This window comes from Somniosus microcephalus, chromosome 10 (genome assembly GCF_052327205.1).
Source record: "Somniosus microcephalus isolate GS21.2 chromosome 10, FLI_Smic_1.0, whole genome shotgun sequence".
In the NCBI taxonomy this organism is placed as follows: domain Eukaryota; kingdom Metazoa; phylum Chordata; class Chondrichthyes; order Squaliformes; family Somniosidae; genus Somniosus; species Somniosus microcephalus.
The window spans coordinates 234,171,684-234,186,417 of NC_140996.1; the positions used below are offsets into that span (position 1 = coordinate 234,171,684).

A 14,734-nucleotide genomic window follows, 5' to 3' on the forward strand; every position below is an offset into this window, starting at 1 on the left:
AATTCAGAAACATTCTCGCAATGCCCCATTACCTGTCAATCACACAGTAACTCCACCCCATTACCTGTCAATCACACAGTAACTCCACCCCATTACCTGTCAATCACACAGTAACTCCACCCCATTACCTGTCAATCACACAGTAACTCCACCCCTTGTACCTGTCAATCATACAGTAACTCCACCCCATTACCTGTCAATCATACAGTAACGCCACCCCATTACCTGTCAATCACACAGTAACTCCACCCCATTACCTGTCAATCATACAGTAACGCCACCCCATTACCTGTCAATCACACAGTAACTCCACCCCTTGTACCTGTCAATCATACAGTAACCCCACCCCTTGGACCTGTCAATCACACAGTAACTCCACCCCTTGTACCCGTCAATCACACAGTAACTCCGCCCCATTACCTGTCAATCACAAGGTTACTCCGCCCCTTGTACCTGTCAATCACACAGTAACTCTGCCCCTGTAACTGTCAATCACACAGTAACTCCGCCCGGTGTACCTGTCAATCACAGTAACTCCGCCCCTTGCACCTGTCAATCACACTAACTCCACCCCTCGTACCTGTCAATCACACAGTAACTCCGCCACGTGTACCTATCAATCACACTGTAACTCCGCCGTGTGTACCTGTCAATCACACAGTAACCCCGCCCCGTGCACCTGTCAATCACACAGTAACCCTGCCCCGTGCACCTGTCAATCACACTAACTCCGCCCCTTGTACCTGTCAATCACACTGTAACTCCGCCCCTGTAGCTGTCAATCACACAGTAACTCCGCCCGGTGTACCTGTCAATCACAGTAACTCCGCCCCTTGCACCAGTCAATCACACTAACTCCACCCCTCGTACCTGTCAATCACACAGTAACTCCGCCACGTGTACCTATCAATCACACTGTAACTCCGCCGTGTGTACCTGTCAATCACACAGTAACCCCGCCCCGTGCACCTGTCAATCACACAGTAACCCTGCCCCGTGCACCTGTCAATCACACTAACTCCGCCCCTTGTACCTGTCAATCACACTGTAACTCTGCCGTGTGTACCTGTCAATCACACAGTAACTCCGCCCCGTGCACCTGTCAACCACACTAACTCCGCCCCTTGTAGCTGTCAATCACACTAACTCCGTCCCTTGTACCTGTCAATCACACTGTAACTCCGCCCATGTAGCACGGTCAGCCCCATTTGATGGAGTTATTCTTCTAACCATACACAGGAAATAAATGTGCTTACAGTTACAAGACTTTTAATATATTACTGATTAATATTTATTAAACTCGCATAGCAAGAAAAGGATAAATAAATGATTAAATATTCTACATGTAAAAATAGTATAATAGGCCAATCGCACGAATTCCCGTATTCGGGGTGTGGGCATCACTGGCGAGGGAGAAAGTTCCAGATTTCCACCACCCTTTGTGTGAAGAAGTGCTTCCTGACATCACCCCTGAACGGCCGGGCTCTAATTTTAAGGTTCTGCCCCCTTGTTCTGGACTCCCCCCACCAGAGGAAATAGTTTCTCTCTCTCGACCCGATCAACTCCTTTAATCATCTTAAACACCTCGATCAGATCACCCCTTAATCTTCTAAACTCGAGGGAATACAAGCCCAGTCTGAGCAACCTGTCCTCGTAATTTAACCCTTTCAGACCCGGTATCATTCTGGTGAATCTGCGCTGCTCCCCCTCCGAGGCCGATATATCCTTCCTGAGGTGCGGGGCCCGGAACTGAGCACAGTGTCCAGATGGGACCCTGTACTCCCTCAGTATTGCACTGGGAGTGTCAGCCTGGATTCTGGGCTCAAGTCTCTGAATTGGGATTTGAAGCCACGACTCAGAGGCGAGGGTGCTGCCCACTGAGCAGCTGAGGCACAGTTGGTATGTAAGGGGTAGTTGGAGGGCCGCCATTAATAAAGTCCTGTTTCCCAACACTCTCCACTATCTGTAACTTGTTATTCAGTCTTCGAGTCGATCACCCACTTCAGCAATCTCTCGGCATCTGCCGAGAGGTCGTTTAGGAAACTGTTGAGCATCCTATGTGTGGTTGCAAACCCAATGCTTCCTGATGCAACAGAACCAAATATCGGGACACCGCGCAGGAGATACTCGCCCGTCATCATCCCAATGCCAGCACTATTGGACATTAGTTTGTAAAGAAGGGGCGTGTTTATATCCTTCGCATTGGGTGACCGTATCTGAGCCTTCAAGTCCTCCACCGGCTTCTCGATCTCAAGAGATATTCTTTGGAGAGACTCCTCATCAAGCCCAAAGGACTTGTAGTAAATGGGCAAGTATTTGAGCAATATTCCATAATCACACGCAAATCCCAATCCCGGAATGGGAGCTGCTGCAGCCACAGATGATACCAGAGCAAGCTTCCAAATCTCATTGCTCAGAAAATTCTTCTTTTTCTCAATGACTTCTGAAGAGAAAGTTGCAATCGGCCTCAGGAACGCTTGTTTCCTGAACTTGGGCAGTTCCCGTTCCAAAGTCTCTTGGAGCTGCTTAGCTTCATATTCTTGGAATTTCAAGGTGGATACAAGGAAGACCAGCGGAGATTTCACACCTTGCTCTTCCAAATACCGCAGCGAATCGTCCCTCATCAGATTCAGTACTTGGTCCTGGTTGAACAGCTTTGGTCGCTGTGTCCGAGACGCCTCAATGTCGCTGTCAATCTTGTTGCGGACAAAGCAGAACCGTGCGCCCCTCTCGTTAATCCACTTGGCGAGCTTGGCGTGATTCTCTTTGAAGCGCTCAGAGGCGACGATGATGAAGTAGTCATACCTGTCGAAGCCCACCCACTCCCTGTACTTCTCCAATGGGAAGTTACTGGTCCCTAATCCTGGAAGGTCCCAAATTTGAACGTTAGCAAGCGTTGGGTGGGAGTAACTGGTTGGCACCATTGTGGTTTCTGTAACTCCAGTCGGAGCAGCTCCATCTTCATCATCATGGACACCTCGTATTGCGTTGACCAGGGAGGACTTCCCAGCTCCCGCCTCCCCGATAACACCAATATTGATCCTTATGTGGTCTATCGATTGGAGGCATGCTAATATTTTAGAGGCAACTTGAGGGAGTCCACCTGATTCAAAAGCTTTGTCCATTTCGTCCCGCTCTTCTTTGCTAATGCGTTCAAATATTTCACATCTGAAAATGTAAAAACGCACAGAGTAACTGCAGGGAAGGAATTAACCAACGTCCTCCGAATGGGACGGGTTTACAAACCAGCAACACAACAGCTCGCGCCTTTAAATGAAGAAAAGTGTCCCGAGGCACTTCACAGAGGCGCGAAGGAGAGGGATGGACACCGAGCTACAACAGGAGATGTTAGGACAGGTGACAAAAGGCCTGGTCAAAGAGGTGGGTTTTAAGGAGGAGGAGTGTGGTAGGGTGTTCGGGAGGGAGCATGCCCAGAGAATGGGGTCTGTTGTGTATGTACCTTTAAGAGAAGAACTGATTCTATACTGCAGTACCGGCAGTGACCACCCCTGTATATAAAGCCATAGCAGGCTTCTGTATTTCAGTCTTAAGTTACCCTCTGTTCAGTAAATACCTGTTATTATTGTTCTCCTGCAGTCCGTGTATTATTTATACTCGGACACTACATTGGCAGCGAACAGGTTCGAACTCACCTGCAGTACTGCATCACCTCACGGGGATCTTTCCCTGCGAAGAAGCTTCTTGGAGGTCGAAGTCAGAACAACGGGCATCGACCGCGGGCAACCGCCCAATGATCCATCGGAGTTCGGAGAGTTGCAGGAGAGGCTGTGGAGAGCTGGGCTTGGCTCCCCAGTCAAGGTGTTCCAGCAAATCGTGCTGGTAGCAGGTAGTGCGCTGACCCTTCCGGACTGCGGCGGGCTCGAGCGGCTCTGCAAAGGGGCCATGCAGCGTCGTCGGGAGGAAAAGAGAGAGAGAGAGAGAGAGAGGGTGGAGCGCACAGGGCGCGGTCGGTGCTCAAGAACCGGGCAGCGTAGCGAAAATAAAACAAGGGGAAGGAAAAGTGAGACGCGCCAAAGCCGCGGGTCGCCGCCATTACCCTACAGAACGCTAGGAGCAGCGTGGCAGCAAGGGGAAGAAGGAAAAGCGCGGGAGGCGCCATTTTATTCCATTGGGGAAGAAGGAAAAGCGCGGGAGGCGCCATTTTAAATCACCCAAGATGCCGAAAAGTGGCAGTATCACTGCTTTCGACAACGAGGTAGAAGACTGGACCACGTATGTGGAAAGAATTGAAGTGTACTGCAAGGCAAATGAGATGGCCGATGGAAAGAAGGCATCGGTATTATTGAATTTGATGGGCGCGAGAACGTATGGCCTATTGCGGAATTTAATTACCCCAGCTAAACCAATGGAGAAAAGTTGAGGAGATTGTTAATATCTTACAGGAACACCTAAACCCTACACCGCTGCTGATAGCAGAAAGATTCAAGTTCCATAAAAGAAACCAGCACAAAGATGAGAGCAATGCTGACTATCTTACGGAACTACGCAAGTTATCGAAGCACTGCCAGTTCGGCGCAGGACTGGCAGACACCTTACGGGATAAGTTTGTCTGCGGGCTCCAGAGTGAAGGAACCCAGAAACGACTACTTTCGGAAAAGGACCTGACGCTAGAACAGGCTTTTAGCGTGGCAGTATCCTACGAAGCAGCAGCACGGGGAGCTGCGGAAATACAACAGAAACCACAAGAATACAGCGCTAACGAAATGGCGTATGGAGCAGAAAAGTGCTATCACTGCAGCAGAACAACCCATGACCAGAAGGACTGCTGGTTTAAGGACAAAGTATGCAGGCAATGTGGGAAAATGGGACACATAGCAAGAGTCTGCAGGTCGGGAAAGAAAACCAACACTACAAGAACTACTAAGGAAAAGTACAAGAAAGTAAAGAAATTGACAGACAGTAGTTCGGAAGATCAGGAGAGTGATAAGGACTCCGGGAGCAGGAGACTAAGTTGTCTAAAGTTACACAACGTGATCGCAAAGGAGGATCACCGAACCATTTGGGTCACCCTCATGATAGCAGGGTCCCCAGTAAAGATGGAATTGGACACAGGATCAGCCCTAACTGTCATGAATCGACGAGACTATGAGCGGCTATTCTCACACATACCCTTGAAGGACACGTCCATTGTATTGAAGACATACACGGGGCAAAAAGTCTACCCCAGAGGAAAAATAAGGGTGCCAGTTGAATACAACGGCAAGGAAACACAGAAACTGTATCTATATATACTACCAGATGGAGGACCACCATTATTGGGACGTGAATGGATCCGAAAAATACAATTGGATTGGCATTCCATTCAGGCGCTAACTGTGACTGATAAAAAGGATGATGACGTCACACCTGAAGGACTGTCAAAAATTCTAACTGACGCGAAAGAGGTGTTCCAACAAGGACTTGGGACTCTAAAAGGAGTAACGGCAATGATAAAAATCGAAGATAACGCAAACCCAAAATTTTTTAAGGCCAGACCAGTACCTTACGCGATCCGCCCAACCGTTGAAGCAGAGCTGGAGAGTCTGGAGCGTTCGGGTGTGCTGTCCAAGGTGGACTGGAGCGAGTGGGCCACACCCATCGTTCCTGTAATGAAGAAATCATTGAGCAGCACGCCTGGGGAACCGAAGAAGGTTCGCATCTGTGGGGACTTCAAGGTAACTGTGAACCCAGTCCTGCACACAGTACAATATCCACTTCCACGGATAGAAGATATTTTCGCCTCACTATCTGGAGGGAAACGCTTTACAAAGATTGATCTGGCCCAAGCGTATCTACAAATGGAGGTGGAAGAAGCGTCTAGGAAATACCTCACGATAAACACTCACAAAGGCCTTTACCAGTACAATCGACTGGTATTCGGGGTAGCATCAGCCCCGGCTATTTGGCAGAGGGCGATGGAACAAGTCCTGCAAGGGATCCCGGGGACCCAGTGTTATTTGGACGACATCCTGGTTACGGGCGAAAATGACAGTGAACACCTTGCCAACCTGGAGCAGGTGCTCACGAGATTACAGGAATATGGGCTACAAGCCAACCGCCCCAAATGCGAGTTCTTCAGGAGACAAATCTCGTATTGTGGCCACATGATTGATGAGGAAGGGTTGCATAAGTCGCCGGACCAGATTGAGGCTGTAGTCAAGGCTCCAGCACCAGAAAATGTGTCGCAACTGAGGTCGTTCCTCGGGTTGGTGAATTACTACCATAAGTTCTTGCCGAATTTATCTACAATTCTGCACCCACTGAACACCCTACTGCAAACTGGAGTAACATGGAAATGGAGTGATGAGTGTAAGCGTGCCTTTCAGAAATGTAAATGCCTAATCACTTCAAAAGAAGTATTGGCCCACTACAATCCAGCACTACTGATTCGGTTAGCATGTGATGCGTCTCCCTACGGCATTGGAGCGGCGCTGTCACACAAATTCCCTGACGGTTCAGAGAGGCCAATAGCCTTTGCGTCGCGCTCGTTAACCTCAGCCGAGCGTAACTACGCCCAGATTGACAGGGAGGCCCTCAGCCTGGTGTGGGGGGTGAAGAAGTTCAATCACTATCTGCACGGGCAGAAATTCACCCTACTGACTGATCATCAGCCCCTGGTCTCCATTTTTAACCCAAAGAAGGGCGTTCCGGTGATGACGGCACAACGGCTGCAAAGATGGTCACTTTTTCTAGGGGCACATCAGTACGACATAGAGTACAAGGGTACGAAACAGCATGGAAACGCTGATGGGCTGTCGCGCCTACCGTTGCCTACGGTAGAGGAAGCACCTGCAGTGGACCCTGTTGAGATATTCCATGCGACCATAGTCGAATGTTTACCTGTTACAAACTCAAGTATGGAAACCCGAAATGACCCGACACTCTCTCGGGTCTATGATTTGACGGTGAAGGGATGGCCAGCACATGACGACTCACTGTTGCCAGCATTCTCGCCAAGGAGAGAACAGCTGTCAGTGTGCTGGGGGACCTTGATGTGTGGATCCCGAGTGGTAATTCCACCCAAGTTGAGAGATAGAGTGCTCAATGAGCTTCATGAGGGTCATCTGGGAGGGGTAAAAATGAAGAGCCTAGCCAGGGCGTTTGTGTGGTGGCCGGGAATCGATAAAGAAATCGAGGATATGACCAAGAGATGCACAGGATGCCAGACGGTTCAAAACGCTCCACCACAGGCCCCGCTACATCCATGGGAGTGGCCCTCATCTCCATGGCAACGGGTACACATTGATTTTGCTGGTCCATTTATGGACTCAATGTTCCTAATCGCTGTGGACGCCCATTCGAAATGGCCAGAGGTCATCAAAATGTCCTCCACCACCACGGAGAAAACTATTGCAGTCCTATGGACCATCTTCGCCAGGAATGGCTTGCCAGAACAGATTTGCTCCGACAATGGGCCACAGTTTGTGTCAGAGGATTTCCGGAGGTTTCTGAGGAATAATGGGGTGAAGCATTATACATCTGCCCCATATCATCCAGCCACAAATGGATTGGCTGAGAGGTTTGTTCAGACCTTTAAAAAGGCCATAAAGGCAATGCATAATGACGACATACCACTACAACACAAGGTGGATAATTTCTTGTTTGCTTACCGGAATGCGACACATGCAGTCACCAACCAAGCTCCAGCCATAATGTTCTTCAACCAAAGGCTAAGATGTCGCCTGGATTTGCTCAAACCAAACATAAGACGAGATGTTGAGGATAAGCAATTCCAGCAGATAAATGAGAAGCCAACCAGGAGCTTCAAGATAGGGCAACCAGTCTTGGCCCGCGACGACCGAACAGAAAAATGGCAGCCAGGAACAATATGCACACAGCAGGGACCACTAATGTACACAGTGGACGTTGGAGAGAGCATCGTGAGACGCCATGCTGACCAGATTTTACAGTCACAGGAACAAGCCAAACCCATACCACGAGCAGGTGCACCTGGTAATCAACCCGAAGTACAGATTGCGTCTACTTCAGAAGCAGTGGTATTGGAAGCTGACAAACCAACCAATGACAATGAGCCAGAATCGACTGCGCCGCAAGAACAGGATACTCGATAAAGGAGCTATCCAGTCAGGATCAGGAAGCCTCCTCAAAGACTGAACTTATAAATTATTATTTCAGTTGATGTATATAGTACAGAGAAAATTGTAATTGTAATCAGTTATTATTTAGTTGTTAAATGAATGTTATGTACTGTTTATCTAAAAGGGGAGGAATTGTTGTGTATGTACCTTTAAAAGAAGAACTGATTCTATACTGCAGTACCGGCAGTGACCACCCCTGTATATAAAGCCATAGCAGGCTTCTGTATTTCAGTCTTAAGTTACCCTCTGTTCAGTAAATACCTGTTATTATTGTTCTCCTGCAGTCCGTGTATTATGTATACTCGGACACTACAGGGTCTAGGTCCTTGACTGCAATGGTGGGACAAAGAGGCCAGAGTTAGAATAGTGGTGAGCTCGGAGGAGGGAGGTTGTAGGGCTGGAGGAGGTTACAGAGACAAGCAGGGATGCAAACACGAGGATGAGAATTTTAAATTTGTGGCATTTGGGGTCCGGGAGCCAATGTAGGTCAGCGAGGACAGGGGGTGATGGGTGAACGGGACTGGGTGAGAGTTAGGACACGGGGCAGTGAGCACAGAGGGTGATGGGTGAACGGGACTGGGTGTGAGTTAGGACACGGGGCAGTGAGCACAGGGGGTGATGGGTGAACGGGACTGGGTGTGAGTTTGGACACGGGGCAGTGAGCACAGGGGGTGAGGGGTGAACGGGACTGGGTGTGAGTTAGGACACGGGGCAGTGAGCACAGGGGGTGATGGGTGAACAGGACTGGGTGTGAGTTAGGACACGGGGCAGTGAGCACAGGGGGTGATGGGTGAACGGGACTGGGTGTGAGTTAGGACATGGGGCAGTGAGCACAGGGGGTGATGGGTGAGCGGGGCTGGGTGTGAGTTGTGACACGGGGCAGTGAGCACAGGGGGTGATGGGTGAACGGGACTGGGTGTGAGTTAGGACACGGGGCAGTGAGCACAGGGGGTGATGGGTGAACGGGACTGGGTGTGAGTTAGGACACGGGGCAGTGAGCACAGGGGGTGATGGGTGAACGGGACTGGGTGTGAGTTAGGACACGGGGCAGTGAGCACAGGGGGTGATGGGTGAACGGGACTCGGTGTGAGTTAGGACACGGGGCAGTGAGCACAGGGGGTGATGGGTGAACGGGACTCGGTGTAAGTTAGGACACGGGGCAGTGAGCACAGGGGGTGATGGGTGAACGGGACTGGGAGCGAGTTAGGACACGGGGCAGTGAGCACAGGGGGTGATGGGTGAACGGGACTGGGTGCGAGTTAGGACATGGGGCAGTGAGCACAGGGGGTGATGGGTGGACGGGACTGGGTGCGAGTTAGGACACGGGGCAGTGAGCACAGGGGGTGATGGGTGAACGGGACTGGGTGTGAGTTAGGACACGGGGCAGTGAGCACGGGGGGCGATGGGTGAACGGGACTGGGTGTGAGTTAGGACACGGGGCAGTGAGCGCGGGGGGTGATGGGTGAACGGGACTGGGTGTGAGTTAGGACACGGGGTAGTGAGCACAGGGGGTGATGGGTGAACGGGATTGTGTGTGAGTTAGGACACGGGGCAGTGAGCACAGGGGGTGATGGGTGAACGGGACTGGGTGTGAGTTAGGACACGGGGCAGTGAGCACAGGGGGTGATGGGCGTACGGGACTGGGTGTGAGTTAGGACACGGGGCAGTGAGCGCGGGGGGTGATGGGTGAACGGGACTTGGTGCGAGTTAGGACACGGGGCAGTGAGCACAGGGGGTGATGGGTGAACGGGACTGGGTGTGAGTTAGGACACGGGGCAGTGAGCACAGGGGGTGATGGGTGAACGGGACTGGGTGGGAGTTAGGACACGGGGCAGTGAGCACAGGGGGTGATGGGTGAACAGGACTGGGTGTGAGTTAGGACACGGGGCAGTGAGCACAGGGGGTGATGGGTGAACGGGACTGGGTGAGAGTTAGGACACGGGGCAGTGAGCACAGGGGGTGATGGGTGAACGGGACTGGGTGCGAGTTAGGACACGGGGCAGTGAGCACAGGGGGTGATGGGTGAACGGGACTGGGTGTGAGTTAGGACACGGGGCAGTGAGCACAGGGGGTGATGGGTGAACGGGACTGGGTGCGAGTTAGGACACGGGGCAGTGAGCACAGGGGGTGATGGGTGAACGGGACTGGGTGTGAGTTAGGACACGGGGCAGTGAGCACGGGTTGATGGGTGAACGGGACTGGGTGTGAGTTAGGACACGGGGCAGTGAGCACAGGGGGTGATGGGTGAACGGGACTGGGTGTGAGTTAGGACACGGGGCAGTGAGCACAGGGGGTGATGGGTGAACGGGACTGGGTGCGAGTTAGGACACGGGGCAGTGAGCACAGGGGGTGATGGGTGAACGGGACTGGGTGTGAGTTAGGACACGGAGCAGTGAGCACAGGGGGCGATGGGTGAACGGGACTGGGTGTGAGTTAGGACACGGGGCAGTGAGCACAGGGGGTGATGGGTGAACGGGACTGGGTGGGAGTTAGGACACGGGGCAGTGAGTACAGGGGGTGATGGGTAAACGGGACTGGGTGTGAGTTAGGACACGGGGCAGTGAGCACAGGGGGTGATGGGTGAACGGGACTGGGTGCGAGTTAGGACATGGGGCAGTGAGCACAGAGGGTGATGGGTGAACGGGACTGGGTGTGAGTTAGGACACGGGGCTGTGAGCACAGGGGGTGATGGGTGAACGGGACTGGGTGCGAGTTAGGACACGGGGCAGTGAGCACAGGGGGTGATGGGTGAACGGGACTGGGTGCAAGTTAGGACACGGGGCAGTGAGCACAGGGGGTGATGGGTGAACGGGACTGGGTGTGAGTTAGGACACTGGGCAGTGAGCACCGGGGGTGATGGGTGAACGGGACTGGGTGTGAGTTAGGACACGGGGCAGTGAGCGCGGGGGGTGATGGGTGAACGGGACTGGGTGTGAGTTAGGACATGGCCAGCAGAGTTCTGGATGAGCGGAAGTTGAGGGAGGGTGTAAGGTGAGAGGCCGGCTGGGAGAGTGTTGGAATAGTTGTTTCTGGATATAACAGTGGCAAGGACGAGGGTTTCAGCAGCAGATGAGCGGGGGCGGGGGCGGGGGATGTAACGGCGATGGAAATAGGCGGTCTTGGTGATGGCGAGGAGTTGGGGTCACAAACTCAGCTCAGGGTCAAACAGGACAGCAAGGTAACGAACGGCCTGGCTCAGTCTCAAACAGTGGCTGGGGAACAAGAGTTTGCGGTGGGGACCATAGGAACAGGAGGAGGCCATTCAGCCCCTCGAGCCTGTTCTGCCATTCAATGAGATCATGGCTGATCTGCAGCCTAACTCCATCCACCCGCCTTGGTTCTATATCCCCAATACCCTTGGCTGGCAAAAATCTATCGATCTCGGATTTAAAATGATTAATTGAGCCGCCAGCATCTACTGACTTTTGTGGGAGAGAGTTCCACACTCTTACCAGCAAAGACAATGGCTTCCCTCTTCTGATGTTTAAATGGAGGAAATTTCTGCTCATCCAGAACTGTGTCGGACAAGCAGTCTGACAATTTAGAGACCGTGGAGGGGTCGAGAGAGCTGGCGGCGAGGCCGAGCTGGGTGTCGTCAGCGTACCTGTGGAAACTGACGCTGTGTTTTCGGATGATGTCGCCAAGGGGCAGCATGTAGATGAGAAATAGGAGGGGCCAAGGATAGATCCTTGGGGGACACCAGAGGTAACAATGCGGGAGCGGGAAAAGAAGCCGTTGCAGGTGATTCTCTGGCTACGATTAGATAGAGAAGAATGGAACCAGGCGAGTGCAGTCCCACCCAGCTGGACGACGGTGGAGAGGCGTTGGAGGAGGATGGAGTGGTCAACCGTGTCAAAGGCTGCAGACAAGTCAAGAAGGACGAGGAGGGATAGTTTACCCTTGTCACAGTCACAAAGGATGTCATTTGTGACTTTGATCAGGGCGGTGGCAGAAGCTGAAATCTGATTGGAGGATTTAAACATTAGCAAAGGTGGACCAGAGGGGAGATGAGGAGAATGTTTTTTACACAGCGAGTTGTTGTGATCTGGAATGCGCTGCCTGAAAGGGCAGTGGAAGCAGATTCAATAGTAACTTTCAAAAGGGAATTTGATAAATACAGGAAACCCTTTTTTATCCGGCACCGACAGCACCGGCGTGGTGCCGGTTGATCAAAAAGTCCAGATTACAGAGAGGTATACTTACCAAGGTACGAGAGCCCCGTACACGGCCACAGATCCAGGAACCCCGGTTACACGGCCACAGGTGCAGGAGTCCCGGTTACACGGCCACATATCCAGGAGTCCCGGTTACATGGCCACAGATCCAGGAGCCCCGGTTACACGGCCACAGGTGCAGGAACCCCAGTTACACGGCCACAGATCCAGGAGCCCCGGTTACACGGCCACAGGAACCCCAGTTACACGGCCACAGATCCAGGAGCCCCGGTTACACGGCCACAGATCCAGGAGCCCCGGTTACACGGCCACAGGTGCAGGAACCCCAGTTACACGGCCACAGATCCAGGAGCCCCAGTTACACGGCCACAGGTGCAGGAACCCCAGTTACACGGCCACAGATCCAGGAGCCCCGGTTACACGGCCACAGATCCAGGAGCCCCGGTTACACGGCCACAGATCCAGGAGCCCCGGTTACACGGCCACAGATCCAGGAGCCCCGGTTACACGGCCACAGGTGCAGGAACCCCGGTTACACGGCCACAGATCCAGGAGCCCCGGTTACACGGCCACAGATCCAGGAGCCCCGGTTACACGGCCACAGGTGCAGGAACCCCGGTTACACGGCCACAGGTGCAGGAACCCCGGTTACACGGCCACAGGTGCAGGAACCCCGGTTACACGGCCACAGGTGCAGGAACCCCGGTTACACGGCCACTAATATATAGTAAAACTTACCTGAACCTACTCCTGAATTTTGCCGGTTAAGAGAGAGTTTCCTGTACTTGAAGTGGGAAATGTGCAGGGCTGTGGGGAAAGAGCAGGAGGGAGTGGGACTAATCGGAGAGCTCGTTCAAAGAGCCGGCACGATGGGCCAAATGGCCTCCTTCTGTGCTGTATCATTCTGTGATTCTATTTTTAAAAGTATTTCCCAGCCCATCTGATTAGGGGGAAAATGTTCAAACACAGACTTACTTGATCACTTCAGGATAATTGTCAATTCTTGAACGAAATGGCCTAAAATCAAATTTCTCAGTCTCGAAACTCGTCAAGATATAGACCTTTGGTTTCTCAACTCCTCCTTTCTCCAGGCAGTTGACACAGATCTGCCTGATCTCCTTGACACATTTACTTTCATTGTACTGAGATTTGTGACGGTGTTTAAATGCTTGGAGATCACTATTGATCTTTGTGCGGACAAATAAAACCTCCTTCCCCATGTTCTGGAGGGTCTTTGAGAGTTTGCTGTGGTGTTCTTTGAAGATTTCAGAAGTGATGATTATGAAGATCCCATATTTTTCGCCATTCACTTGCTTCAAGTATTGCTCCGGTTGCAAGTTTGCACTGATCCCTGGGAGTTCCCAAATCCTGATGTTAGAATACTTGGGGAAAGGGTAGACAGCGGGCTTTGTGGCTGGGTCTCCCGTCCCAGTCTGCGCTGCTCCCTCATCATCATCCTGAAGACCCCGTAGTGCATTGATCAAGGAAGATTTCCCAGACCACCGGTCCCCAAAGACAGCAAGATCCAACCCTGCCCCTTCAGTACGGTCGGTCGATGAAGATTGTCTGCTTGAGTCTTCAAGCAGTCCCTTGGTTCTAAACAGAAAGAAGACAAGCTTCCATTTATACAGCAGCTAATCAAACCTAACCCTAACCCAAAGCACTTCACATGCAATCAGCCATTTTGAAGTTTGCAGTTCAGCCTTTGAGTATATTCAAGGCAGAGAGCGATAGATTGTTGGACTCTCGGGGAATCAAGGGATATGGGGCGGGAAAGTGGAGTTGAGGTCGATGATCAGCCGTGATCTTATTGAGTGACGGAGCAGGCTCGAGGGGCGGAATGGCCGACTCCTGCTCCTAATTCTTATGTTAGACTGTCTGTCTGTCTGTGTGTGTGTGACTGTGTGTGTTTGTGCATCTGGATGTGTGTCTGTGTTGTGTGACTGAGAGTTTGTGCGTGTGTGTCTGAGCGTGTGTGTGTGTGAGTCAGTTTGTGTGTGTGTGTGTGTGTGTGTGAGAGAGAGAGTTTGTGTGTGTGTGTGTGAGAGAGAGTTTGTGTGTGTGTGTGTGAGAGAGAGTTTGTGTGTGTGTGTGTGTGTGTGTGAGAGAGAGTTTGTGTGTGTGTGTGAGAGAGTTTGTGTGTGTGTGTGTGTGAGAGAGAGAGTTTGTGTGTGTGTGTGAGAGAGAGAGTTTGTGTGTGTGTGTGAGAGAGAGTTTGTGTGTGTGTGTGTGAGAGAGAGAGTTTGTGTGTGTGTGTGTGTGAGAGAGAGTTTGTGTGTGTGTGTGAGAGAGAGTTTGTGTGTGTGTGTGTGTGTGTGAGAGAGTTTGTGTGTGTGTGTGTGTGAGAGAGAGTTTGTGTGTGTGTGTGTGTGAGAGAGTTTGTGTGTGTGTGTGTGTGTGTGTGAGCGTTTGTGTGTGTGTGCGTGTGAGAGAGTTTGTGTGTGTGTGTGTGTGTGAGAG

At 51.8% G+C, this 14,734-nt stretch overlaps 1 protein-coding gene across 1 annotated transcript in view; it reads right to left on the bottom strand.

The window, feature by feature from the left end:
• Positions 1–1,264: 1,264 nt before the first annotated feature.
• LOC147112180 (uncharacterized) overlaps positions 1,265–14,734 on the bottom strand; it is a 45,343-nt gene continuing 31,873 nt past the window's right edge. Inside the window, exons 3-4 of the mRNA XM_085999806.1 lie at positions 13,250–13,870; positions 1,265–3,168 (exon numbers count right to left, since the gene is read on the bottom strand). Of these exons, the coding sequence (XP_085855932.1) occupies positions 1,974–3,168; positions 13,250–13,870 (1,816 nt within the window). The 3' untranslated portion in view covers positions 1,265–1,973. The remainder of the gene's footprint in view (positions 3,169–13,249; positions 13,871–14,734) is intronic.